Source organism: Elephas maximus, chromosome 22 (genome assembly GCF_024166365.1).
Source record: "Elephas maximus indicus isolate mEleMax1 chromosome 22, mEleMax1 primary haplotype, whole genome shotgun sequence".
Taxonomy (NCBI): domain Eukaryota; kingdom Metazoa; phylum Chordata; class Mammalia; order Proboscidea; family Elephantidae; genus Elephas; species Elephas maximus.
In genome coordinates this window covers 39194082-39221184 of record NC_064840.1, presented here as the reverse complement: position 1 = coordinate 39221184, position 27103 = coordinate 39194082, and the positions used below count along the sequence as shown (strand labels likewise).

The following is a 27103-nucleotide window of genomic DNA, read 5'->3' as shown; positions in this document are numbered from 1 at the left end:
GTCCCGGGACAGCACAGCCCCTGGCCGCCAGGAAGACTGGGGTGAAGCGCCTCGGGGAAGTATTTCCCTTGTTTCTCAGAAACCAGACGGTCAGCCAAGAGCAGCTTTGGGCTTTTAAAGAAAGTAAATTATCGCTGGGGCGACGGGCACATGTTCCTCACGCTTCAGAGTCTTCACATCCCCCGGTATCGGTCGATGCAGTATTGCCGGCTAGTCTGTGCTTTGGTGCCGAAAGAGCAAGGATTGCCGGTGAAGGGTAAATGACGGCGAACGTTCGAGCGCTTTCAATCCTCCTACTCCCAGAGATAGATCGGAAAAGAGTTATTGGTTAAATCCTAAAGGAAGAAAGCATTTCCTGTCGGCCTGCAAATTTGGGGTGAACTGGGTTGAACGATCAGGAGAGGGAATACTGGGGTGCTGGTCTGGGCCCCTACCTGGAGGCCAGACCTCATCTCTCCTCTGTCAGTCTCTCAGGAGCTCGCTTGGCTCCCTCTGCAGACCCCTGGACCGAGGTTCGATTATAGGAACAAGGGTCGTTTTAAGGGAATAGTTAATTTCTTGCCTTTCCAGAAATGTAGAGGGGCATTTTCCTCCACCTGTTATTGTTCCAGTAATCCAACTCTAAAGCAATGTATCAGCCATTTAAAAAGGCAGAAAATGTAATAACAAGTGGTAGATCTATAGCATTTTTAGCGTTTACATTTTAAAGCTTGGAAGTTAGCACCTGTATGTACACTGGAAGTTGGATTACAGAATTATAAATCTCCTTTTCCTGCAGTTACATGAGATAAGAAAATTTAGGACATTATTTTTTAGAGCCGCAGGAGTTGGGTATTACAGAAAATCAACGAAATAGTCAACTATTTGGGTTAAAATTAAATAATGGGTATTTTATTAAGGTAAGCCTATGTATTTACTTATTGAGTCCCAGAGATTCCTAAAATGAAAAGAAAAAAAACCAAACCCATTGCCATCTAGTTGATTCTGACTCATAGTGACCCTATAGGATAGAGTAGAACTGCCACATAGAGTTTCCAAGGAGTACCTGATGGATTCAACCTGCCGACCTTTTGGTTAGCAGCCATATAGCACTTAACCACTACACCACCAGAGACTCCTAGGAGGTGTTAATTTTTTGCCTTCATTTTCAAAGGGGAAAGTTGGTGACCTCATATCAAATTGTTTGTATCCACCCTCTAACCAAACTTCTTGCTTAAGGAAAATGTCCACCAAACCAATAATTTATTGTGTATTTTTTAAAGCAAATAATAAACTGTTAGGAGTTACCATGTGACTATATAATACAATGTTATTAGTTTCATTATTATTTCTTTAATTATGTTGCAAAAATGGTAAAAGGCATTGCATAATGTGTATTAGAGATTCCAGTTCTGGAATTTTACAATAAAGATGATCATTTATTGTAGCACATATTACATCTGACACACATTCTTATGATACATTAGAAATCTGTAATAATAATAAGGATAGCCAACAATTATGTAGAACTTTCTTTGTGTGAAACCCATGGGACGGGCAACCAAGAAAGGGGAAAATAAGGTTGTGTTTTACATATATTCATTTATAATTCTCACTCGTAATCTTCACAATGACTCTACAAGATTAAAAAAAATAGGTACCTTTAATATCTGGATTTTACAGATGAGGAAACTGAGGCACAGGGAGGTTAAATAACTTGCCTTAAGTTATTCATTCAGTACATGGCAGACCTGGATTTAGTATATAGTTCAGTTAATATCCTTGTAAGTCTACTGTTGCAATAAACAAAACCCACTGTTAAGAGTAGCTACCTCTGCCTAAGCAGAACAGCAAAGGCAGGTGTAGTGGACAGTTTCATTTCATGCAGATCCATTTCCCACACTCGGCTAATTGTACTTCAATCTTAGACAAGTTTCAGAATTTTCCAGTGCTCCTGTTCCCTCTTTTATAAAATGAGCAGAGACACCTTTATTTAGTGGAGTTGTGGAAAAAAGTGTCTGGAGCAGAGCAGGTGCTTCAGAACTTGGAGCTCTTGTTTTATCTGAGAAATTTCTGGTAAAACCAAAACACTCTTCTTTCCCAAGCAGTTTCATATGTTTTCTGATTCCACAACTCAATCAATTTGAATGGTTCAGTGAGTGTAAAGTGGCCATGTCACTTTTCTGGTCTCAATATCTATTCTGTAAAATCTCTAAAGTAGAACTATTTGCAAGCAATATATCACTTGTCTGATTTGGCATCCACATGGTATGAGGGGTTTCACAATCCTTTTCACAAGATTTAGTAGATAACTACCTGACAGTTAAAAAAAAAATTACAAATCAGGTTTCTTAGGTTGCTGTTTTTTATAAAGTGTGTTGGGCTGTTTCCCAGGCAATCAAGGCCAGAGATTTTTGGGGAGGGATAGAGAAAACAGAGGACATGAGGGAGATTTGGGTGCCAGGCACTCCGTAGACACTGGTGGAATTATAAAATACTGTGGCAAAAAATGCTTGAACAGTAAAGTAAAATTAGTCCTGCCTAACAAGAAATACAAAAATATTTGACCTAGATCACAACCAATAATTCCCATGCTCAAGATCCGAGAAGCCCCACACCCCCGGGACATCCCTCTTTGAGGCTCCCTTCGTGCAGCCTGATGCCAGGGCTTTAGCAAAACAATGGCCTCAGCTTCCCACCGCGCAGCGTGGCCTCCCGAATCTCGCCCAGAGAGTGGCGATTTCGTTTGGTTTGCAGCCTGGGAGAGGCAACCAAACACAGGGAAAATAAGGTCTGAAAACTCCGGATAAACTTCTCTCTCCATTTTTGTCGTTCCTCATTTAGAACCAGCTGCAAGAGCCCTGGGCATTGGGAGTCAGCCTGCAGGACACGGCCGCGGGTTCCCTGGAGGCGGTGCTCAACAACGCGGCCCGACTTGAGGAAAGCCTCGGGGCGTGCGAGTGGGGGACCCGAAGGCCCATTCCCCACACCCTGCGCCTAGGAACTACCGCGGCTGGTGCTGCCAGGACGCTTGGCTGTCTCCTGACACCGTCTCCGCCACTGTAGGACTTTAGGACCTCCAGCGCCGGAGGTGCATTCCGCCCCCTTCGGCCCCACTGTCGGGAAAAAATCAGAAATTTCAATTTAGGATTTTTCCTGAGTGAACAAGAGCCTAGAGTCTTTTGTTCAAGCCTGGATTTAATTCTTTGTTGTGTGCCACGTATATGTTTTTGAGGAATTTGTTTTTTTGCCTTTGATTTCTGATTTTCGTTTTCTTGACAACCCTCACCTGTACATCATCATCATCATCATTATTGTATTATTATTATTTCCTTTCCTCGCATTGAGCTTTGGCCCGCGGGGGAGAGGGAGGACTCAAAAGCGGAGAACACGAAGGAACGATGTACCAGAGCCTGGCCATGGCCGCCAACCACGGCCCCCCTCCCGGGGCCTACGAGACAGGAGGGCCAGGAGCCTTCATGCACAGCGCGGGCGCTGCGTCCTCGCCGGTCTACGTGCCCACGCCGCGGGTGCCCTCCTCTGTGCTGGGTCTGTCTTACCTCCAGGGAGGAGGCAGTGGCTCCACATCCGGAGCCGGCTCGGGAGGCAGTTCCGGAACTGCCCCGTCAGGCGCCGGGCCCGGAACCCAGCAGGGGAGCCCCGGCTGGAGCCAGGCAGGAGCCGAGGGAGCCGCGTACACTCCGCCGCCGGTGTCGCCCCGCTTCTCTTTCCCGGGGACCACCGGGACCCTGGCGGCCGCCGCCGCTGCCGCCGCGGCCCGGGAAGCAGCGGCCTACAGCAGTGGCGGCGGGGCCGCAGGCGCGGGCCTGGCGGGCCGCGAGCAGTATGCGCGCGCCGGCTTCCCGGGCTCCTACTCTAGCCCCTACCCCGCCTACATGGCTGATGTGGGTGCGTCCTGGGCCGCAGCCGCTGCCGCCTCCACCGGCCCCTTTGACAGCCCGGTTCTGCACAGCCTGTCTGGCCGGGCCAACCCCGCAGCCCGCCACCCCAACCTTGGTGAGTACTGAGCGTGGGCTCGCTGGCCTGGGAGCGTTTGCGGGCGGAGCGGAGGCGGGCTCACACCCAGTTTGGAGCGGGTATTTTATTTTTCGCTAGTAGGGTTCAGAAGAACGTTGATGCCATCGAATTTCCAAGGAAGGTAAACTGGAAAAAGAAACTGGCCGCATGGGGTAATTACGGTGGTGAAGGTCATAGCACCTAGGAAACCAGATCTTTGTTGCGTGAGGGAGGGCCTGCTGGTGAGATCTCTTGAAAGCGAGAGAAGGCTGGACGGTGACACAGTCTGAATGACCGCCTTCGCTGTGTGTCGTCCTCCACTGTGCTCCAGATGTTGGGTCTCTCTGGGCCCAACGTGAGCCTGGGCAGTGGCTGATCCCTAGGTGACTCTGGGAGGCCAACGGAGTTCACAGAGAGACATGCGAGATGCGGGCAAGATAGTTGAGTTTCTGTTCCCATTTCCTCCTGGTCCTCCTCAGGGACCTCCACGGGGAACTGACTAAACTAGCTTGGGCTGGAGTTCTTCTGTGCCATTTGTCGGCCCAGTTGGAGGATCCCTTGGGGTGGCAGATAATTTCTCTGTTGGGGATTTCACACTGGGAACAAAGGAGGGTAGGAGCAAAGGAGAACCCACCTGTGAAGTGGGTTGAACTGTGGCTGGCACCATGTGGGTGTCTTGGGGTTGTGCTGCCTGCCACAGGCGGACTCGACACAGGGCACATGTATCAAAAGCCCACTGCTGTCAATGGCCAGAACACAGGAAGCCCAGAGGGCTTCTTTTTAATGCCTGAGGTAAATGAAGACTTAGCTGCATGGATGTGTTGAGTCCTTGTCCTGAGGTCTAGGGTTAGCGATAACAGTAGTGATGGGAGCAACTTAGTATTTCCATCCAATGGCATACCTCGAAATGACTCCAGATATGCCCCCTTTCTCCTCAGTTTACAGGTGAACAAACTGTGAGGTATGAGAAAGGGCCTCTACATTGTAGGCTAAAAGAGAAAGTGAAGAGGCAACCACTAGTTCAAAATAAAGAGGACTTCTAGTCTTCTGGAATTTTAGGGAGGGAGGGGAAAATTGGGTTTAGGCTGAGACTGCTTTTGTGGGGGAGGGAAAACTCAGGCTGGAGAAGCAAACTTAACATTTATTGACTACCTACTAAGTGCTAAAATCTTTTTACATTTGTTCTCACTTTGAAGAGGAAAGCCTATCCCCCTCCCAATTGCCAGTCTTGGGCTGGCTTAAAGGAGGGCTCCAACTTTGAAGAGCTTTTAAATTATCCTCTGACCCTGGGCAGCCATGGAAGGCCCCCAGGACGTCCTTGTCAAATACACATCCCAGGTAAACTGATTAACCATGGAAGTGGCGCCGGGGCTGGGCCTGTGGCTCCCAGTGTGCCCCTCCCTTCACAGGGAGCCAGACGGCATTCCCCAGGGAGGAGGGGCAGTCGGCACCAAGCCTGGTGGGAGGATCTTTGTGAGATAGCAGTAAATAGTGCAGTTCTCCATACAATGGCAGCTGGAGGTGGAAGTGTTGGGGTGGGGACACTTTGCCCCTGCAGCCTTAGAAACTTCTCCCTTGGGCCTCTGATTTAAAATGGGGAGAAGTGGCCCCCATAGTTGTACTTCTTTCAGTTTAGGGGGTTGCTTTGTAACCTCTATAACCCAGAGTGAGAATTTGGTGTCTAGTTAAGGAAAAGAGAAACACAAAATCCAAAGATACAGGATACTTTTTGGTCGTCAGAGTCACAACTGCAATAGTGTAAAAAAGCATAATACTCACTGTGTCATTTAAAAATGTGACCCATAATGGGGTGCGTGCAAGTGCTGAAGTAGTTTCCCGAATTCCAGTGTCAACAAATGGCAAGCTGACTTTGAGGGAGCTCCTTCCTTGCCAGGTGTGGCCTGTCTCTCACCAGTTCATGAAGTCGCACCTGAAGAGAGTCCCTTGGGTCTGGCCCAGCAGTTGGATTTTCTCTTCTGCGCATAACCAAGTGTCTTGAATGGTAAAGTCATGAAGGCTTTATGTCATCCTTGTGAGAAAACACAATGCATGTTGAATTTGTTGGCATTTAGATCTTCAGCATGCTCTCTGTGTGTTACTTACATAAAAGTGACTATAACTGCTTTTTATATGTTCTTATCACACGGACCTTCCTGTAAATGCCTGGTAAGCCTTTGCAAGTACTAATTCCTGCATATTAGCAGACATACGTTGAGTGTTGAAGGATGATAATAAGTGACTACTAATTCTATTATATTTGTGTGCTCATTATATGTTGTTACCACAGGGCCCTAAGACGCAATGTAGTGTGGCAGTACTTTTGGAGTCAGACAAACTATGTTTAATTTCAGGTGCCCCATGTGATCTTGGGCAAGTCACTTAACCTCTCTCAATCTTGCTTCTTTTTCTGTAAAATGAAATAATCAATTTTTTTTTTTTACTTTTAGTGCTGTCTTATATTTTAAAAATAAGGTGCTATCGATGGCATTTTCTTTTTATTGATGAAGTACCTGGTTTTGGCCTCTTGAAAATGACAGCTATTTTATTAAATAGTTCCTTGGGGCACTCCCTGTCATGTTGTGTGACCAATCCTAGTTCTTCTGGGACTGAGGTGTCCCCAAGGACATGGGATTTTTAGTGCTAAAACTGGGACAGGGCCTGGCAAACTGCGATGGTTGGTCACAACATGTGAAAATGGATAAATGACCTAGAGAAGGCAGAAGGAACCACTAGATGTCTAAGGATCTGGAATTCTTCACCAAAGTGGTGACACTCGCATTTGGTCTTGGAGGATGAGTAGGAGTTTGCCAGGAAAAGAGCCTGAAATTAAAGAAGAAAAGATATGTCCTCATTTATCTACAGGCTCTGTAGTACAATGAAATAAATACAACACGGCCTCACTTTTGTTTAAATAAAATATTTATCACCATGGCTAAATCGGCACAGACTGGTTTACCCCCTTAAAGTCAGAAAATGTTTTTACTTTCAGTGAGGAGAACTAAGAGAACACTTTTCTTTTTCTATGAAGTATTAACTGCTTCAGTAATAAAAATAGTTAATATCTTGCTTGAATTGTTATACTGGTTATTGGAATAAGGCAAAAATCAAAGTAATAAAATCTATCAAGGGCATCTATAAAGTCCTGCGTTTAGGTTGGAAGAAATTATTCTGTCTTGGCTATGATGTATGTGGACTTTAACTGATTCCAAGCTCAATGTGAGCTAAGACCGAGAAACGACTGTTAAAATTGCTCATTAGGCTGCATTCATGGAATTATACGATTTTACTGAGGGCAGGTACAGAGTCTTACTCTTATTTAAGTGCCTGGCACATGCTGGGCACTTAGCAAATATTTGAGTAGAGATCTAGGAGGTAATTACCCAGGTACTCTGCCCTGGCCAAACCACATACAATGAGTTGTTTCTGGTACTTAAAGAGGCAAACTGGAGAGCTGTCAGGGAAGAGTGGCTAGGATGGGGGCCAAAGGTTCTGGAAACCTTTGGGAACCACTGAAGGAAGGAGGGCTGTTTAGGCTACAGAGGAAGTAACTAGGTGAATAAGAGAAGGACAGGGTGATTGTGTAAAGATATTTAAAGGAGTAAAGGCTATGACCTTTTAACTTTGTGTTGCTCTAGGTGAGCCGATACTAGATTTGAGAAGAACATTTTCTCATACATAATTGTAGTTGTTTGGAAATGGAATGGCTCGTCTTAACACTGGAAATGTTTAAGTAGAGGCTGCACAGCCATCTGCCAGAATTGCTGTGGAAGGGAGTTCTTGCATTTCAAAGGGGTAGGGTCCATTTCAATTGTGTGCCAGTGAATTATCTATAGCAGGATAATATAGCTGTCTGCTTTTATGGAACCCATTCCCATCAGTTACACAGGCATATAAATTTGTCAATACTCACTGAAATGTACTCTTTAAATGGAAGTATTTACACCTCAATAAAGTTGGTTTAAAAAAAAAACCAATTAATACATGTGAATACTGCTGAAAAGAGACTGAAATGGAAATCATATGTAAATAATACTTTGAAGGAAATAGCATGGTGATGTTTACTGGAAAGACTATGAAAATATATTTTACAGTTGAATAACAATTCTTTTGAGTAATAAAGAGACAAGCAATTACTTAACATTGCTTTTTCAAAGGATCTCAAAAATTTCGAATCATTTAAAGGGTTAATTAAAATAACACAGTAAAATACATATGTGTTACCCAAACAATTTCTTTAAAAAAATTTTGTCTCTTTAGGTGGGGAGGCATTTAGTGTTCTAAGAGTTCTAAGGTATAGGTCAAGGGAAAACTCTGAAGTATTTTCTGAATCCTTGGGAGGACTGCTTATGGACTAAACTAGTTGCTTTCTGAGGCAGTTCATTTACATAGGGAACTTTGTGAGATCAACTTTAAGTAGCTTGTTTGGCTGAAGAATGATTTGTCAGTCTTTGGGACAACCAATGTTGTTTAACTTTCCAGTTACCACCCTGGGTAGGTCAGTCAGAGTTGGACCTGGTTTGTGATGCTAGGTTGAGAACCAATTAAATGGGCAAGGTGTGTTGTTGAGGTGGACAGGGATGTGTCACTGGCTCTGGTGAGATCTGTCACTTGTCCATTGTGTTCCATCAAGTGATTGGGCCACATTTGCTAGGACTTTGTAAGCACTCAGGTGAAATGATACATGGAGACAGTTTTTGATAACATTTTCTTCTGTATCCCTAACCATTTTTGTTCTTATTTAAATGTATTAGGAAAATAAACATACTCAGAGATGTGGAAAATAGAAACTCTGATACGTGTAGGTGAAAGTGTAAATTGGTACAACATTTATGGAGAGCACTTGGTGACATCTGTCAGATTACAAAGTATATACCCTTGACCCATAAGTTTGACTTCTCGGAATTTATTCTAGAAATATACTGACACATTGTTACAGCACTGTTTGTAATCACAAAAGTTGGAAAAAACCTAAGCATCCATAATTAGGAGGCTGTTTGTATACATTATGGTACGTGCGAACAATATTTATGCCTAAAATGTAGGCATAAAAAATTAGGATGTTCATTATGTAGTGGTATGAAATCCTCTCTAGACATTTGCAAGCGCAGGATGTATGTGTTACACTATATGTAAAAAAGGAAGAAAAGATTGTATTTGAAGATTTGTAAATTATCTCTGGAAATATTCACAAGGAGTTTGTAACATTCATTGTCTGTGGGGAGGATAACTGGGTAGGTGAGGGTTAAGAGTGAGAAAAAGACTTTGACCGTATACCCACTGGAACATTTTGAATTTTGAAACATGTGAATGTATTATCTATTTAAAAAAATATTTTAAACCAATTAAAATTTTAAAAACAGATACATAGCATTCATGAATCAACTTCCTGAAATACTCTTTTTTTTTTTTTTTTTAAAGAATTCTGTATTTATTGTTTACGGATGCACAGAAAAAGTGCTTTAAAATATAGTTTATTGAATTTGGCTTTTGAGTCTTGCTTAGCCAATAGATTGCTTTACTGAGGTGGGGTGGCGGGGGATGTGTGAAGGGAGGGACTTATCCTAGCTTCAGTAATGCCTACTTGTAATAGATCTAAGTCAGCAATTGTCAGACTTACAAACTACACAAACGCCCCCACCTCACACTGATGTGGCTTCCTAAGATCCCCTTGTAGGTGTATCTTCTCCTCCATACCTTATAGTCAGCGACCTTCAGTGACTTTTACTGGTGGGCAGTTATCCCTCAGGTTATTTGGGGGCTGGAACCAGATGGAATACCTAGGTCAGTGATGGGATTGTGTATGAAGAACAATTAACCTTCTTCCATTGGCAAGGTGATTCTGTTGTTGTTGTTAGTTGCCATACAGTTGACTCCGGCTGTACTCCTTAGGGTTTTCAAGGCTGTGACCTTTCAGCAGCAGATCACCAGGCTTGTCTTCCCTTGCACCCCTGGGTGGGTTGAAACTGCCAACCTTTTACCTAGCAGTCAGCACTTAACCATTTGCACCATCCAGGAACTCCAGGTGATTCTTTTAAGCCTGTTCTTTTTAGCCAGTTGAGCGGTACTGAATTTAGACTTGAAGCTGGGTTGCAAATTCGGCTTCTATTTGCAAAAGAAAGAGGAAGGACCCATGGTTTTTCCACTACCTTGCTCTAGAAGAGGATGATTATTGCAAGCAGAGGCTGCTGCTTTAAGAACTTGTAGGGCCCTTTTGACATCTTGTGGTAGAGGTCAAGAGCTCGGCTGCTAACTGAAAGGTCAGCAGTTCAAATCCACCAGCTACTCCTTGGGAACCCTATGGGGCAGCTCTATTCTGTCCTGTAGGATTGCAATGACTATGAGTCTGAATTTACTTGACAGAAACGGGTTTGGTTTGGTCTGGTTTTGGTTTTTGACATCTGAGAGGGGCCCTGGTGGTGCAGTGGTTAAGGTCTCAGCTGCTGAAAGAAAGCTTGGTGATTCAAACCCACCAGATATTTCAAGGGAGAAACATGTGGCAGTCTCCTTCCATAAAGACTACAGCTTTGGAAACCTTATGGGGCAGTTCTACTCTGTCCATGGAGTCACTGAGTCAGAATCGACTCTATGGCAATGGTTTTTTTTTTTTTTTTTTGACATCTGAAATTATTTGTCTTTCGGTGTCTTTTTCGGTCTATACATCCTGCAGAACCAGATGATAAGGTGCTCTCAAGGCTTGTAATGGGTATTACCCTATTATACTGACCTTTGATGGACCATGACATGGTCTCATGTAACATAATCTGTAAAAATGGATTTTAAAATATTTTATTGGTTATCTATAGAGCTACTCCTTTGTCTCCTCCTAAAGAAAGTAGATTAGTGGGGTTATAATAGGGATATCTTCTAATCTGTTTTCATTTATACAAAATAAATTCATAAGTTTTGATATCTTAATGTTTGGAAACTAGCTAACAACCTTTTGGGGGTAGTGGCCTGTATCTTGGATGATATCCCTTTGTGAATAATAAGCTGGATACTATAGAAAGGGTCAGTAAGGAAATTGTCAGATGCCCTTCTCTGTTTTGTAGGAGAGGAAACTGGTGCTCAGAAAGATTAAGTAATTTGCCCAAGTTCTCACAGGTAGAAAACAACAGCTCTGGCTTAGATCCCAGGTAAGTCCAACTTCAAGGATAATACTTTTCTCCACTTGCCAAATTTGAGATTAGGGCTCTTAGTGCTTCAGAACCAGAAGGTAGGTTGGTGAAAAGAAAAAAAAAAAAGTTTTTTTTTTTTTGTTGGTGAAAGGCTCCATCAATTCTTAGGATTGCCTATTGTTTCTCCACCAGCTCCCTTACCCAATATAGCTTGTCTTCCATTACCTGGGAAACCCTGGTGGCATTGTGGTTAAGTGCTATGGCTGCTAACCAAGAGGTTAGCAGTTCGAATCTGCCAGGCGCTCCTTGGAAACTCTTTGGGGCAGTTCTCCTCTGTTCTATAGGGTCACTATGAGTTGGAATTGACTCGACAGCAGTGGGTTTGGTTTGGTTTTGGGTCCGTTACCTGCTTTCCACCTTTGTCTTTCCAGGTGTGATGTCTTCCTGAATAACCTTCTATTTCATTCTGATACAGCAAAACTTGCAGTTGCAGAATGCAGTGGTAGAAATCCCTACCTTGCACAAACTTCCTTTTCACTCTCCCAATTCTTTTGTGCAGAGCATTAAATAGAGATTGCCCAGAATTCAAATCTTCCAAACTAGAGGATTCTTCTAACTCCGAGGGAACTATTTGCTGCATAAGAAAAGCAAAACCATATGGCTTTCTCAAAAATCATTTTCCTAGAAGAAATGTATAACTATCTTCTCTGTATTTCCTTCTCTGAAAATTTTAAATGTATTTGTGGTAGAAGAAGGGGGGGGCAGAAGCCCAAGAATTATGGTTTTAATAAAGATGAGAATAGTGGCATGGATCAAGACAATAGTGAGTAAAACCTCAGGTAAGAAGAGCCACATGGAATTAAAGCTGAACACAGAAGCCTGTCAGTGCAAGGCTTCTTGTTTCTGGCAGGTGGCCTGTGGTTTTATCTATTACTGCTCTGTAATCAGAATTGAGCAAGGATAGTCAAGCTTCTTATCTGAACGAAAGGAATTTGGTTTTCTGGCCTTCCACATTTTGCAGGAGCCCCAAATTTGACTTGAAGTTTTTAAATATCTTTTTTCTCCAAAGGAGAAGAAGTAAAACCCAGACAGGTAAGCCACTCCATAGTTTAAAATCATCGAAAAACCTCTGCGAGTAGAATGTGAGGCTCTTTCACTCAGTGTTGAATGGCCACAGATATACTTTACTTTGAAGGATGAGAAATTCAGGAGTGGCCACCAGAACTTGGTGGGAAATCTGAGGATTATTAATTCTTTAGTAACAATTAATTAGATTATTAAACCATGGACTTTGGGGACCCTGCCCTAATCACAGGTGCAGTTTTGCTTCTTAAAATTGAATTCAGTCCTTAAATTATTTTTTTTGTCTTCCTTTTTCCCCCTAGATTAAATCTCCATTTCTACCTCTAGAAATCCAGTCAGATTTTATCACTTCTATTCAGAATAGATCGATAGCAACTGGTGAGTAGGTTAATTATAATCGCAGAATAAACGCTGAAGTCTCAAAGTTCACCACTTTTGCAATGTTTCAAACCCCCTCGGGGGCCATGCCAGGAGGCTCTCATTGACCCATTCAGAGCAGGTGTGGGAGTTTGAACCAGGGGCAGACAATCTGATCTGATTCAAGACTATTCAATTTGGTTTCTTATCTGCAGCTTTTCCTATCTTATAGTGTCTGTCATTTCCGATAAAAATAAGTTCAATCAATTGAACTGGGAAATGGCAAGTTACATTTTCTTCTGATAAAAGTTTACTACTTGTTTTTATCAGATTGGGTTGAAATTGTATGTGATTTTGTCAAGGTCTACAATGACCTTTTAAGATATTTTATCTGATATTAGGTGGGGGAAACCTTGTTTGTTTGTTTGTTTTTTCTTCAACTTAGCAAAGAATGACCTGACTTCCAAGATCATAAATCAAACCAGGTAAAGAGAGGCAGTAATACAAGTTACCCCTCAAAATTGAGTAGACAGGGAAAAACAAACAACAAATAAACCCTTTCCCTAGCATATAGAGAGAACTTAACTTGACCCTAAATAAAGAATGGGGTTCCCATGGGGTGTACAGTTAATAGGAAAATACCCCTTATTTGGGAAAAATAATGTTTTCCAGCTTAAAGATGGTTTCAGAAAAACAAATAGTATCTTTTAAAAGTGGTATTTGTAAAACTTATTCTTATGTTAAACATGTAGGTTTAAGATGCAAAAATAAAAAACTCAGATAAACCAATACTCAAATAATTGTTTATCTTACCACCCAAAGATAAACAGTTTGTCTTCAATTCTTAATGTTTTAGTTACCATACATATACAGACATTTGTATAATTAAATTTTTTTACGTAGTCATAAAAGTTACTGTTTAAAATCTACTTCAGCATTCGTGAATTTTTTTGTAAGATTAGTGACCGAGACTGGCTCCTGAAGACTGATTCCTTAAAGTGAGCAAGATAGGCAAATGACTGAAAGACCTGCCAATAATTAAATAGCCAAGGAAATAGAGAGTTGTGTCTAAAAACATCTTCTCAGCCTTATAGTATATTATTTACAGCCAATTCAAAACTATTTAAATTGGTGCCTCTTGAAGTGAGGTGGCCAGTGGTAGGATTTTTTGGTTTGTGAGGTGAAACGTAAGCAGTAGCTTTCAACTTCTTTTTAGGAGACCCAAGAGTCTGTTGGCCACATAGAGAGGTGAAGCATATCAGTCTGGCCCTTAAGACTCTTGACGCCTGTCTCATGCTTTAAGGTACCTGCTGTATGACTTTGGGCAACTCGCTATGCCCCTCTTAATTTGAGTATCTACATTTGTAAGGTTAAGAAATCAGGCCAGGCTCAGAAATGGTATGACAGGTACTCCAGGGCCCTTTGGGAATATTTAAAATCTAGAGCTCATGGCATCCCACATAATAATAATTCATGTTGGCTTTGTCTTTCTCCATACCTTAGCTACCATGTTAACGTTCAACATCCATAGACTTGCCTAGTCATCAAACTTGAATTCATCTAGTCTGTATAAAGTAGGTTGCAATGGCTACCTGCCTCGTTCTAAGCAATAGTATCTGAAATCTTTGACCTGGTATGTGTCTTAGGCTGGGTTCATTAGAGAAGCAAACAAATGAAGCATATATAAGCAAACCAGTGAAGCATGTGTGTGTGTGTGTGTGTGTGTGTGTGTGTATGTATGGATACATGTACATACGCATATAGCCATATATATATATATCTATATATATGTATGTATGTATATAGAGAGATATTTATCTCATGGAAATGGCTCATGCGGTTGTAGAGGCTGGCAAGTCCCAAGTCAATGGGTCAGGCGTCAGGTTGGAGGCTTCTCCTGACTCACATAGCTATAGGGGCTGATGAGCCCAAGCTTGACAGATCAGGTGGCAGGCCACTGGCTCACAGGCCGCAGAGGTTGATGAATCCCAAGGTCAACAGGCACTACGGAAGGCAGCTGGCTCAAATCCTGAGAACTGAAGGTCAGATGATGATGAACTGGATGCAGGATCCAGAGCAGGCAAGCAAGCTTTGCCAGAATGTTCATATATATATTGGATGCAGGCCACACCTCTGAGGAAACTCTCCTTACCATTGATTGGCTGATCACATGAGATCACATCATGGGGAATGACTACATCATTACATAACTGCCAAATTACATCATTACATAACTTTCAAACTACATCCTTACAGAACTGCCAAACCACTGAGAATTATGGCCCAGCCAAGTTGACAAACAACTTTAACCATCACGGGGGTTAATTTTATTTTTTTCTAATACTTATTAAAATTCTTAACTACTAAAATGTGAAATAGCTTTGGGAAACCACGAGTTAAGTGACAGCTTACCTCAGAGTCAGTTGGTTTATTGTTTCTTTGCTTTGGGTTTTCTGTTATTAATAAATCTATTCAGTGTCTGAGGTTCAGGAAGCCATGGAGATATATAGACAGTAGAGCCACTACTAACACGAGTACCAGCCACATTTTTGCTTCATCAGTCAACCAACAAGTATTTTTACCCATTCCCTGTGAGCTAGGCACTTGTTGTACTTCGGAGATTAAAAAAACAAAAACAAAAGAACAAGATGCTCCTCATCCAAAAAGTTTACAGTTGCTAAGGAAGATAAAATTGAATATGGAATCTCAGTACATTGTACTAAGAGTTGTAATGGGGATAAATTTGGGTTCCACGGGAGCCTTTAGGATACCTAAACTGGCCTTAGTAGAAGCTCAGGCCAGGCTTCTTTTAGAAGGGGACTCCCATGTTAAGACCTAAAGGATAGTTAGGAGTTCACTGCACAGTGGGAGGGACATTACAGGCTGAGGAAGCAGCATGGCTGTTCTGCAGCCTGAAGGGGGAGGATGTGAGGCTTCAAAGCAAGCACGGAGGCATGCTAAAGAGCATGGACTTTGCCTTGACAGTAGAAAACTTAAAGGTAGAGCAGTGGAGTGGGCAGATTAGAATACCATTTTGGATATATCCCTTTGGTTTTAGTGTAGACAGGCTAAAAGTAGTAGCTGTTAGTTTTTTGTCTGGTTGGTTAGTTGGTTTTTGCCTCACCCATGCAGGTTGGATGACTCTTCCCACCATGTTTCTATACCCATTTTCATTAGAGAAAGAACTCTGTGATTGAAATGAAGTGACACACTATTAGCATATATTATGTGTACGTGCTTTAGCAGTAGGGATCACTGTGTAGTTTGTATCCAGGCTAAAGGAGAAAGAGGAGACAAAAACTCAGGCCAAGTTCTAATCCCCAAACTTGGAGCCCTGGCCTGGGAAGGAAGAGGCTGGTCATGGAATCTGACTCTGGAGGCCAAGCCTTTTTGTAGTTCTCCCCTCTTCTTGTTATTTGTCTGAAATTGAGGTAGGTTCCAGGAGTGGCCTTCAATATGAATACATACAATTATGGGATAAAAATATTGTTTATGCAGATGTGCATCGCTAGACCCTATTATGGGATGGATTAACCAGGTCAGAGGGGAAGATGAATGGCTCGGTGTTAATCTGCCTTTCTCACTCATTTTGAACCTGTCTCATTTTGAACCATCATTTTTTCTTCTTCAGTTCCATTCTTGCCTTTTAAAGACTTTTTTATTGTGAAAAATTTCAGACATATGCAAGAGTGAAGAGTAGAATATCCATCCTTCACCCTCAACAAATTGCAACTGGTGGCCAACCATATCTTCCCCCATACCATGTTATTTTGAAGCAAATTCCAGACAACATATTTCATTTATAAATACTTCTGTATAGATCTCTAAGATATAAATACTCTTTTTAAAAACATAGCCCCACTGCCATTATTATCCTGAAACAAATCAATTATGACTTCTTAATATTAAATATTTAGCTAGTGTTCAAATGTCTCTGCTTATCTAATTTAATAGTTTGTTCAAATCAGGTCCTAAATAAGGTCCATGTGTTGCCTCTGTTGATCTACACTGTCTCTCTTAAGCTTGTCTTAATCTATAGGTTCCTCTTCCGCCTTTTTTCTTTTTCTTGCCATATATTTGCTAGAGAAATGTTTGTTTTTCCTGTATAGTTTCTCATAGGCTGGATTTTTAAATTATATTACCTTTATGATAATTAATATGTTCCTCTGCTCACTGTTTTGCATATAAACCTATGATCAAAAAAATACGTGTGGTCAGATTCAGGCCTCTGATGGTAGTGGCCATTGATAGTCATTGCCTAGATCATTATTTCATTGCCTTTGAGCCAATTCTGACTCAGAGAGATCCTTTAGGATAGAGTAGAACTGCCCCCATAGAGTTTCCAAGCCTGCAATCTTTACAGAAGCAGACTGCCAGATCTTTCTCCCTCGAAGCAGCTGGCGGGTTTGAACTGCTGACCTTTCTGTTAGCAGCCAAATGCTAACCATTGCACCACCAGTGCTCTTTCATCAAACCAAAAAAACCCAAACCCATTGCTGTCTAGTCTATTCCAACTCATAGTACCCTATAGGACAGAGTAGAACTGCCCCATAGGGTTTCCAAGGAGCAGCTGGTAGATTTGAACTGCTGGCCTTTTGGTTAATAGCTGAGCTTTTAACCACTGCGCCACTGGGGCTCCCTTATTTCATTCCAAACCAGTTATTGTTAAGTCGGTTCCAACTCATAGTGACCCTAAAGGGCTGAGTAGAACTGCCCTATAGAGTTTCCAACGAGCAGCTGGTAGATTTGAACTGCTAACCTTTTGGTTAGCAGCCATAGCTCTTAACCACTACGCCACCAGGGGGATGCAAAATGATGATACTCTAATGCTGTCATTCCTTCTTCATTTATTAGCTGTGACACTTCTATAAAGAAATTCAGCTTATTAAATACTTGGTTACCCTGAGGTATAAAAAGGCAAGCTAAATGCTTGCTTCTTTCTCTTTCCTTTCCAGTGCTCAAAGTAATGAATTAGCTCCCTAGCATCCTTCAAAGATCACCAATGAAATGATTTTTTTAGTATCATTAAGAACACATGGATTAAAACATATATGAAGTGTTTTAATCCATTGTGGTTGTTATTCTAATTGATACCCAGGTTGTCCCTATTCTTTACCAGTGGGGACATGTTCAGGTTGGCTCCTGAATTCTTTTGACAGTCTTAGTAATTTAATAGCTTCTTATACTACAAAATGTTCCAGACTCTTATGCATTTTCTCCTCCCACACCTGGATTTGATCATTTCTCAAAAAAGCTCTGGCTCCTTTTAGTGGGGAATGGTATTTGAAGACTACTTGCCTGGTACTGTTAGTACCAAGAAACTAACTCTGTTGGTTGTGCTTATTGCTATTGGATTAGTCATTCAGTATACGGAGTTAGGAAATTCTCCCTCCCACCCCCTGCCAAATAAAGTAAGATACATCATGTCTTCATTCCTATACTTCCAATTTAAATGTAGGACTAAAAGGCTTTTACTCACCTTCATACATCTATTAATCCTTTCACTCACACCAAAAATCTTGTTTCTCAACAACCCCAACATAATTCCTTATTTGCTTCATGCCACAATACCTGCAGAGCCTCAGAAAAACAACACCAACATTTTCACCACCAATGATTCCTAAAACTGGTTTTCTTTGTGTCAGTCAGTCCTTGTCTTTTGACATAGGTTTTATTTCTACGCTTCTACCTCTTGGCTTTGGGCTCCTCTTCAGTTGCCTGAACTGGGTTGCCTATGACTGGCTCCCTCTGCTTCTCCCCCTGATGCATATGTTCCACCCCAGATGGCCTCTTGGCCACTCATATCTCAGGCCTCTGTCTACCACTCCAGCAGCTGGGATCTCCTTTAGGGGTGGCAAGGTTGACACAATTGGGGACAAATATGGAGGACCTTGAAAATCAGGCAAGGAGTATGGGGCTTTGTGAATGGAGGGCAAACATAATTGAATCAGTAAATTAGGAATACATACACACAGAGATGTGTGTGGTGTATTAGCTGGATCACTGATATGAAGACTGAAGGCAGGGGATTCGGTACAGAGGCTGCTGGAGGAATCGTCTAGCCTTGAGAGTGAGTGAGTGATGGTAGAGGAAATGAAAGGAAAGGCAAGGAAGGAGAATGGTGAAGAAATTGGTCATTATCTTCTTGAGCCTCTGTAGCCCTATGTGCCTTACTTACATATCTGCAATTTATGGGGGCTGAGGAGTAAGTAATCCTGAAGTTGCTTGCCCAGAGGTGGTATTAGAGTTTGCTTCATTTCCTTTGTAAACCTGGGCTATCTTTCCATGTTATCATGGAAGGAATCACTGTTCCCACTATGTAACCCTCTTGCTTAGCTGATCACTACAGGGCATAGGGGAGGGAAGAGGAGACATACTGTAGTAAATGAGACACTGAATCAAGGCAGGAATCCTAGATGTAAGATTTCACATTACTGACCAGTCATGTGACCCAGGCCAATATCAGTTCTTCACTTATGTGGGATTGTACTTCCCCCTTAGGAACTCATGCCCATTTTTTCCCCCAGTACCTTAATTTGTTAGATTGAAAAAGCCTGGAGTAACTTTTGAGTAAGGAGTTGACTAAGTTTTGAAGGTTGTTGAAGTTACCAAAAAAAAAAGTCTTACCCCACTGTCTTAGTCATCTAGTGCTGCTATAACAGAAATACCACAAGTGCATGGCTCTAACAAAGAGAACTTAATTCCCTCATAGCCTTGTAAGCTACAAGTCCAAATTCAGGGCATCAGCTCCAGGGGAAGGCTTTCTCTGTCGGCTCTGGAGGAAGGTCCATATCATCAATCTTTCCTTAGTCTGGGAGCTTCTCTGTGCAGGAACCTCAGGTCCAAAAGACTTGCTTTGCTCCCGGTGCTGCTTTCTTAGTGGTATGAGGTCCCCATGTCTCTCTGCTTGCTTCTTTCTTTTATATATTAAAAGAGATTGGCTGGGAGGCAGGGCCAAGATGGCAGAGTAGTCAGACGCTTCCGGTGGTCCCTCTTACAACAAAGACCCAAAAAAACAAGTGAATCAATTATACATATGACAGACTAGGAAGCCTGAGCATCAAAGGCAAAGTTAAGAAATCGGACTGAGTGACGGGGGAGGGAGAGAAGGTGCAGAACCAGTGAAGAGTCACCGAGTGTGTGGCAGTGCCCCAGTCCTGATTCCCTGGCGCGACTGTGGCAGGGCTGATGGTAGTTTTCTGGGATGCGGCTGCTTCAGTGAAAGAAGACAAGAGAAGTGGCGCACCCCGACCCTGTGGCGCAACTGCAGCAGGGCTGGCCGTGACATTTAGGATATGGCTGCTTCAGCGAAAGAAGGCAAACACAGGGACGCAGCCCTGACCCCCTGGGGAGATTGTGGTAGGGACCCAGCCAGCGCATACAATACATACATGCCTCCAGAATGTGACATAAAACAGCACTCTTGGCACAAGATAAGTGCTTTTGTCTAATTTACCATCCAGATCTAATAGCTCCTGTTTTTGAAAGAACTCTCCTATCTGTCTGACCCCTCCTCCCTCTGCCCCAGCCAGCTTCATTAATGGTTGATTTCCCTGGGCCTAAGTAGGTCCTACAGTGCTCCCTGAGACATTCTCCTGACCTTGTTTTTTTTTTTTTTTTTTTGAGAAGGAACAAATTAAGAAATGGGGGAAAAACACTCTGCCAACTCCCCTAATCTGGAAACTCAGAGTAGAAGTGGCTCCAGTCCAGGCACAAGCGATCCACAGACTTTGTCTTTCACCCCTGCATGGATCCAGGTGGCTCCATTACACCAGATAGGATCTGGCTGTTATATTGCAGGGATGAATCTGTTTGAGGTCTGACTGTAACTGTTTCAGCTGTGTGGTGGAGAGGGAGTTTTTTGATGTTTAATACCTCTCTACCTATTAAACAGGGCCCTCACCTACCCACAGAAGCCCTGGTGATGTAGTGGTTAAGTGCTATGGCTGCTAACCAAAAGGTCAGCAGTTCAAATACACCAGGTGCTCTTTGGAAACTCTATGGGGCAATTCTACCCTAACCTATACGGTCGCGACAAGTCAGCATCCACTCGATGGCAATGGGTTATTTTTGGTCATCTTTTTTACCCACAGCAGGGGTCTGAGGGCTGGAGGCTACAACCATGCCATCTAGCCACCCACAACAGAGGCCCAAGAATAAGTGGAGCCTACCATTCCTTACAGTTAAAAGCACTGGGTGCCTATGATACGGCTGCAGAGCCCAACCACCAGAGCACTGTAGGGAACAGGGATGTACCTTCCTCACAGACACTCGGGGGAAGGTTGTCAGTCCCTGGGCTTTCTCAGAGTGTGGCTCCCTGCTGCTACCAGAAACCTATGCATACACCAATCACCACTGCACCTCTAAGATAGTAGGTAAGAGCCTGCATCACACACTAGTTGACCGACTACTGGAACACCTAAGCTGAATCTGTACAAGAATAGTGAATGGACTCCTAGGTTCATGTATCAGGTAACAGATCTAGCCATCTGGTAAAAGGACATTAGTGCTTCAAAGGCTCCAATAATCAAGTTAGCGCACTCTAATAGCCTATTTGCGTATATCAAAACAAAACAAAGCAAGAAGCTAGGACACAGCAAACATAAATAAATTAATTGAATAACTTATAGATGACTTGGAGACATCATTCGATATCAAACCACATAAAGAAGCACACTATGATTGCTTCAACAAACTCCCGGAACAAAGAATCAAGGATTCTCCCAGATGAAGATGTATTCCTGGAATTACCAGATGTAGAATACAAAAGATTAACATACAGAACTCTTCAAGAAATCAGGAAGGAGATCAGGCAAAATGCAAAACAAGCCAAGGAGCACACAGGTAAAGCAGTTGAGGAAATTAAGAAGATTATTCAAGAACATACTGAAAAACTTAACAGGCTGCAAGAATCCATAGAGAGACAGCAATCAGAAAGTCAGAAGATTAACAATAAAATTTCAGAATTAGACAACCCAGTAGAAAGTCAGCAGAGCAGAATCGAGGAAATGGAAGTCAGAATTAGGGGACTGAAGATAAAACACTTGGCAACAATATATTCGAAGAAAAATCAGAGAAAAGAATTTAGAAAAATGAAGAAACCCTAAGGATCACATGGGTCTCTATCAAGAAGAATAACTTATGAGTGATTGGAATATCAGAACAGGGAGGGAAAACAGAAAATACAGAGAGATTTGTTGGCAGAAAACTTCCCTGACATCGTAAAAGATGAAAGGATATGCATCCAAGATGCTCATTGAACCCCATACAAGGTAGATCCCAAAAGAAAGTCACCAAGACGTATTACAGTCAAACTTGCCAAAACCAAAGATAAACGTAAAGGGCAGCCAGAGATAAAAGAAAAGTCACCTACAAAGAAGAATCAATAAGAATAAATTTGGACTACTCAGCAGAAACCATACAGGCAAGAAGGCAATCGGATGGCATACATAAAGCACTGAAGGAGAAAATTTATGGACAGAATCATATATCCAGCAAAACTGTCTCCCAAATATGAAGGTGAAATTTGGACATTTCCAGATAAACAGAAGATTATGGAATTTGCAAAAACCAAACCGAAACTACAAGAAATACTAAAAGGAATTCTCTGGTTAGAAAATCAATAATATCAGACATCAACCCAACACTAGAACACAGGACAGAGCAACCAGATATCAATACAGATAAGGAAATCACACAAAATAAATCAAGATTAAAAAAATGCTCAAAACAGGGAATCAGCGATGTCATTATGTAAAAGATGACAACATTAAATCAATAAACCCCAAAAAACCCATTGCTGCTGGGTCGATTCTGACTCATAGCGACCCTAAAGGACAGAGTAGAACTGCCCCATGGGGTTTCCAAGGAGCGCCTTGTGGATTCGAACTGGTGACCTCTCAGCAGCTCTAACTCTTAACCACTGTGCCACCAGGGTTTCCTAAATCAATAAAGAGAGACTAAATCTTCCATATGGAGAGGAAATCAAGACAATATAGGGAGATACAAGTTAGGTTTAAACTTAGAAAAATAGGGGTAAATATTAAAAAAAATATATATACTTATATATATAACCACAAAGAAGACTAACAATCCAACACATCAAAATAAAAACCAAGAAAAACATAAAGACTCAGCAAAAACAAAATCAACTACAATGAAAAAGAGGAACACAATTTACAAAGAAAAACTACTTGGCACAAAAAAAAGTGGGAAAATGAAACAGTCAACACACATAAAAAGACATCGAAATAACAGCACTAAACTCATACCTATCTATACTCATAAAAAAAAATGAATGTAAATGGACTAAATGCACCAATAAAGAGACAGAGAGTTACAGAATGGATGGAAAAAAACAATCCGTCTATATACTGCCTATAAGAGATGCACCTTAAAGACACAAACAAAAACTCAAAGGTTGGAAAAAAATATATCAAGCAAACAACAATCAAAAAAGAACAGGAGCGGCTATACTAGTTTCTGAGAAAACAGACTTCAAACTTAAATCTACCACAGAGGACAAGGAAGGACACTATATAATGATTAAAGGGACAATATACCAGGAGGATATGACCATATTAAATATTTATGCACCCAAAAACAGGGGTTCAAGATGCATAAAACAAACTCTAACAGCATTGAAAAGACAGATAGACAACTCCACAATAATAGTAGGAGACTTCAATACACCATTTTCAGTGAAGAGCAGAACATCCAGAAAGTAGCTCAGTAAAGACATGGAAGAGCTAACTGCCACAATTAACCCACTTGACCTCACGGACATATAGAGAACACTCCGCCCAACAGCATCCAAGCATACTTTCTTTTCCAATGCACATGGAACATTTTCTAGAATGGACCACATATTAGGCCATAAAGCAAGCCTTAACAGAATCCAAAACATAGAAATATTACAAGGCATCTTCTCTGACCATAAAGCCATAAAACTAGAAGTCAATAACAGAAAAATCAGGGAAAAGAAATCAAACACATGGAAACTGAACAACACTTTGCTCAAAATTGATTGCATTATAGAAGAAATTAAGGATGGAATAAAGAGATTCATAGACTCCAATGAGAATGAAAACACTTTGTATCAGAACCTTTGAGACACAGGTAAAACAGTGCTCAGAGGTTGATTTATATCAATAAATGCACACATCCAAAAAGAAGAAAGGGCCAAAATCAAAGAACTATCCCTACAACTTGAACAAATAGAAAGAGAGCAACAAAAGAAACTTTGAGGCACCAGAAGAAAGCAAGTAATAAAAATTAGAGCAGAATTAAATGAAATAGAGAACAGAAAAACAATTGAAAGAGTTAACAAGACCAAACCATGGTTCTTTGAAAAGATAACAAAATTGGTAAACCATTGGCCAGACTGACGAAAGAAAAACAGGAGATGAAGCAAATAACCCATATAAGAAATGAGATGGGCGATATCACAACAGACCAAACTGAAATTAAAAGAGTCATGACAGTCTACTATGAAAAATTCTACTCTAACAAATTTGAAAACCTAGAGGAAATGGACAAATTTCTGGAAACACGCTACCTACCTAAACTAACACAAAAAGAAAGCAGAACAACTAAATAAACCCATAACAGAAGAAGAGATTGAAAAAGTAATTTAAAAAGAACCAACAAAGAAAAGCCCTAACTCTGACAACTTCACTGGAGAATTCTATGAAACTTTCAGAGAATAGTTAACACCACTACTACTAAAGGCTTTTCAGAGCATAGAAAAGGATGGAATAGTCCCAAATGCATTCTGTGAAGCCAGCATAACCCTGATACCAAAACCAGATAAAGACTCCACAAAAAAAAACAAAGTTACAGGCCAACATCCCTCATGAACTTGACGCAAAAACCCTCAACAAAATTCTAGCCAATAGAATTCAACAACATATCAAAAAAATAGTTCACCATGACCATGTGGGATTCATACTAGGAATGCAGGGATGGTTCAACATTGGAAAACAATCAGTGTAATCCATCACATAAATAAAACAAAAGACAAGAACCACATGATGTTATCAACTGATGCAGAAAAGGCATTTGATAAAGTCCAACACCCATTCATGATAAAAACTCTCAGCAAAATAGGAATAGAAGGAAAATTCCTAAACATTATAAAGGGCATTTATACAAAGCCAACAGCCAACATCATCCTAAAAGGAGACTGAAAGCATTCCCCTTGAGAATGGGAACCAGACAAGGATGCCCTTTATCACCACTGTCATTCAACATGGTGCTGGAGGTCCTAGCCAGAGCTATTAGACTACATAAAGAAATAAAGGGCATCCAAATTGGCAAATAAGAATTAAAAGTGTCTCTGTTTGCAGGCGATATGATCTTATACACAGAAAAACCTAAAAAATCCTCAAGAAAACTACTGAAACTAGTAGAAGAGTTCAGCAGAGTATCAGGATACAAGATAAACATACATAAATCAGTTGGATTTCTCTACACCAACAAAGAGAACGTCGAAGAGGAAATCACCAAATCAATACCATTTACAATAGCCCCTAAGAAGATAAAATACTTAGGAAAAAATCTAACCAGGGATGTAAAAGACCTATACAAAGAAGACTATAAGACAGTACTACGAGAAACCAAAAGAGGTCTATCTAAGTGGAAAAACATACCTTGCTTGTGGACAGGAAGACTTGACATTTTTACAAGTCCCAAGGTGATCTGTAGGTACAATGCAATGTCGATCCAGATACCAATGACATTTTTTAATGAGTTGGAGAAACAAATCACTAACTTCATACGGAAGGGAAAGAGGCCCCGGATAAGTAAAGCGTTATTGAAAAAGAAAAACAAAGTGGGAGGTCTCACACTACCTGATTTTAGAACATACACCACCACAGTAGTCAAAACAGCCTGGTACTGGTACAACAACAGATACATAGACCAGTGGAACAGAATTGAGAATCCAGGCATAAATCATCCACATGTGAGCAGCTGATATTTGACAAAGGCCCAAAGTCCATTAAATGGGGAAACGACAGTCTCTTTAACAAATGGTGCCAGCATAACTGGATTCCATCAGCAAAAAAATGAAACAAGACCCATACCTTACACTATGCACAAAAACCAACTCAAAATGCATCGAAGACCTAAATATAAAACCTAAGAACGATAAAGATCATGGAAGAAAAAATAGGGACAATGCTAGGAGCCTTAATACATGGTATAAACGGTATACAAAACATTACTAAAAATGTACAAACACAAGAAGAGAAATTAGGTAACTGGGAGCTCCTAAAAGTCAAGCACCTGTGCTCATCCAAAGACTTTACCAAAAGAGTAAAAAGATTACGTATGGATTGGGAAAAAGTTTTTAACTATGACATTTCCAATCAGCGTCTGACCTCTAAAATCTACGTGATACTGCAAAAACTCAACATCAAAAAGACAACCCAATTAAAAAATGGTCAAAGGATATGAACAGACACTTCACCACAGAAGACATTCAGGCTGCTAACAGATATATGAGAAAATGCTCACAATCTTTAACTATTAGAGAAATCCAAAATCTTCAAAGGTCAGAGTAGCAGGGATGGTGGTCTGGGGATCATGGTTTCAGGGGATATCTGGGTCAATTGACATAACAAAATGCTTTAAGAAAACACTCTGCATTCCACTTTGGTTAGAGGCCTCTGGGGTGTTAAACCCTAGTAAGTGGCCGTCTAAGATGCATCAATTGGCCTCAACCCACCTGGAGCAAAGGAGAATGAAGAACACCAAAGACACGAGGTAAATATGAGCCCAAGAGACAGAAAAGGGCCACATAAACCAGAGACTGCATCAGCCTGAGACCAGAAGAACTAGATGGTGCCTGGCTACCATCAGTCACTGCCCTGACAGAGAACACAACAGAGAATCCCTGATGGAGCAGGAGAACAGTGGGATGCAGATCTTAAATTCTCGTAAAAAGACCAGGCTTAATGGTCTGACTGAGACTGGAGGGACCCTAACTGAGACTGGAGGGACCCTAGCAGTCACGGTCCCCCGACCCTTTGATAGGGCAAGATTGGAACCATTCCCGAAACCAACTCTATACACAGGGATTGGCCTGGACTATAAGATAGACAATGATGCTGGTCAGGAGTGAACTTCGTGGCTCGAGTAGACACATGAGACTATGTGGGCAACTCCTGTGTGGTGGTGAGATTAAAAGGAAGAAGGGGACAGGAACTGGTTGAATGGACTTGGGGAATACAGGGTGGAGAGGTGGCATATGCTGTCTAATTAAGTGGAGACAGCTGGGAGTGCATGGTGATGTGTGTATGGCTTTTTGTATGAGAGATTGACTTGATTTGTTAACTTTCACCTGAAGCACAATAAATAAATAAATAAATAAATAGATTGGCTGAAGGCACTGTCTAATTTTGTAGATCTCATCAATATAACTGCCACTAATCCTTCTCATTACATCATAGTGATAGGATTTTCAACACATAGAGAAATCACATCAGATGACAAAATGATAGGCAATCATACAATACTGGGAATCATAACCTAGCCAAGTTGACAGATAT

At 41.5% G+C, this 27103-nt stretch overlaps 1 protein-coding gene across 4 annotated transcripts in view; it reads left to right on the top strand.

Annotated features, from left to right (window-relative positions):
• The first annotated feature begins 2875 nt into the window (after positions 1-2875).
• GATA4 (GATA binding protein 4) overlaps positions 2876-27103 on the top strand; it is a 141263-nt gene continuing 117035 nt past the window's right edge. For all 4 annotated transcript variants that reach the window (XM_049866422.1, XM_049866421.1, XM_049866425.1 and 1 more), the window contains exon 1: positions 2876-3996. In XM_049866422.1, the coding sequence (XP_049722379.1) occupies positions 3381-3996 (616 nt within the window). In that variant the 5' untranslated portion in view covers positions 2876-3380. The remainder of the gene's footprint in view (positions 3997-27103) is intronic.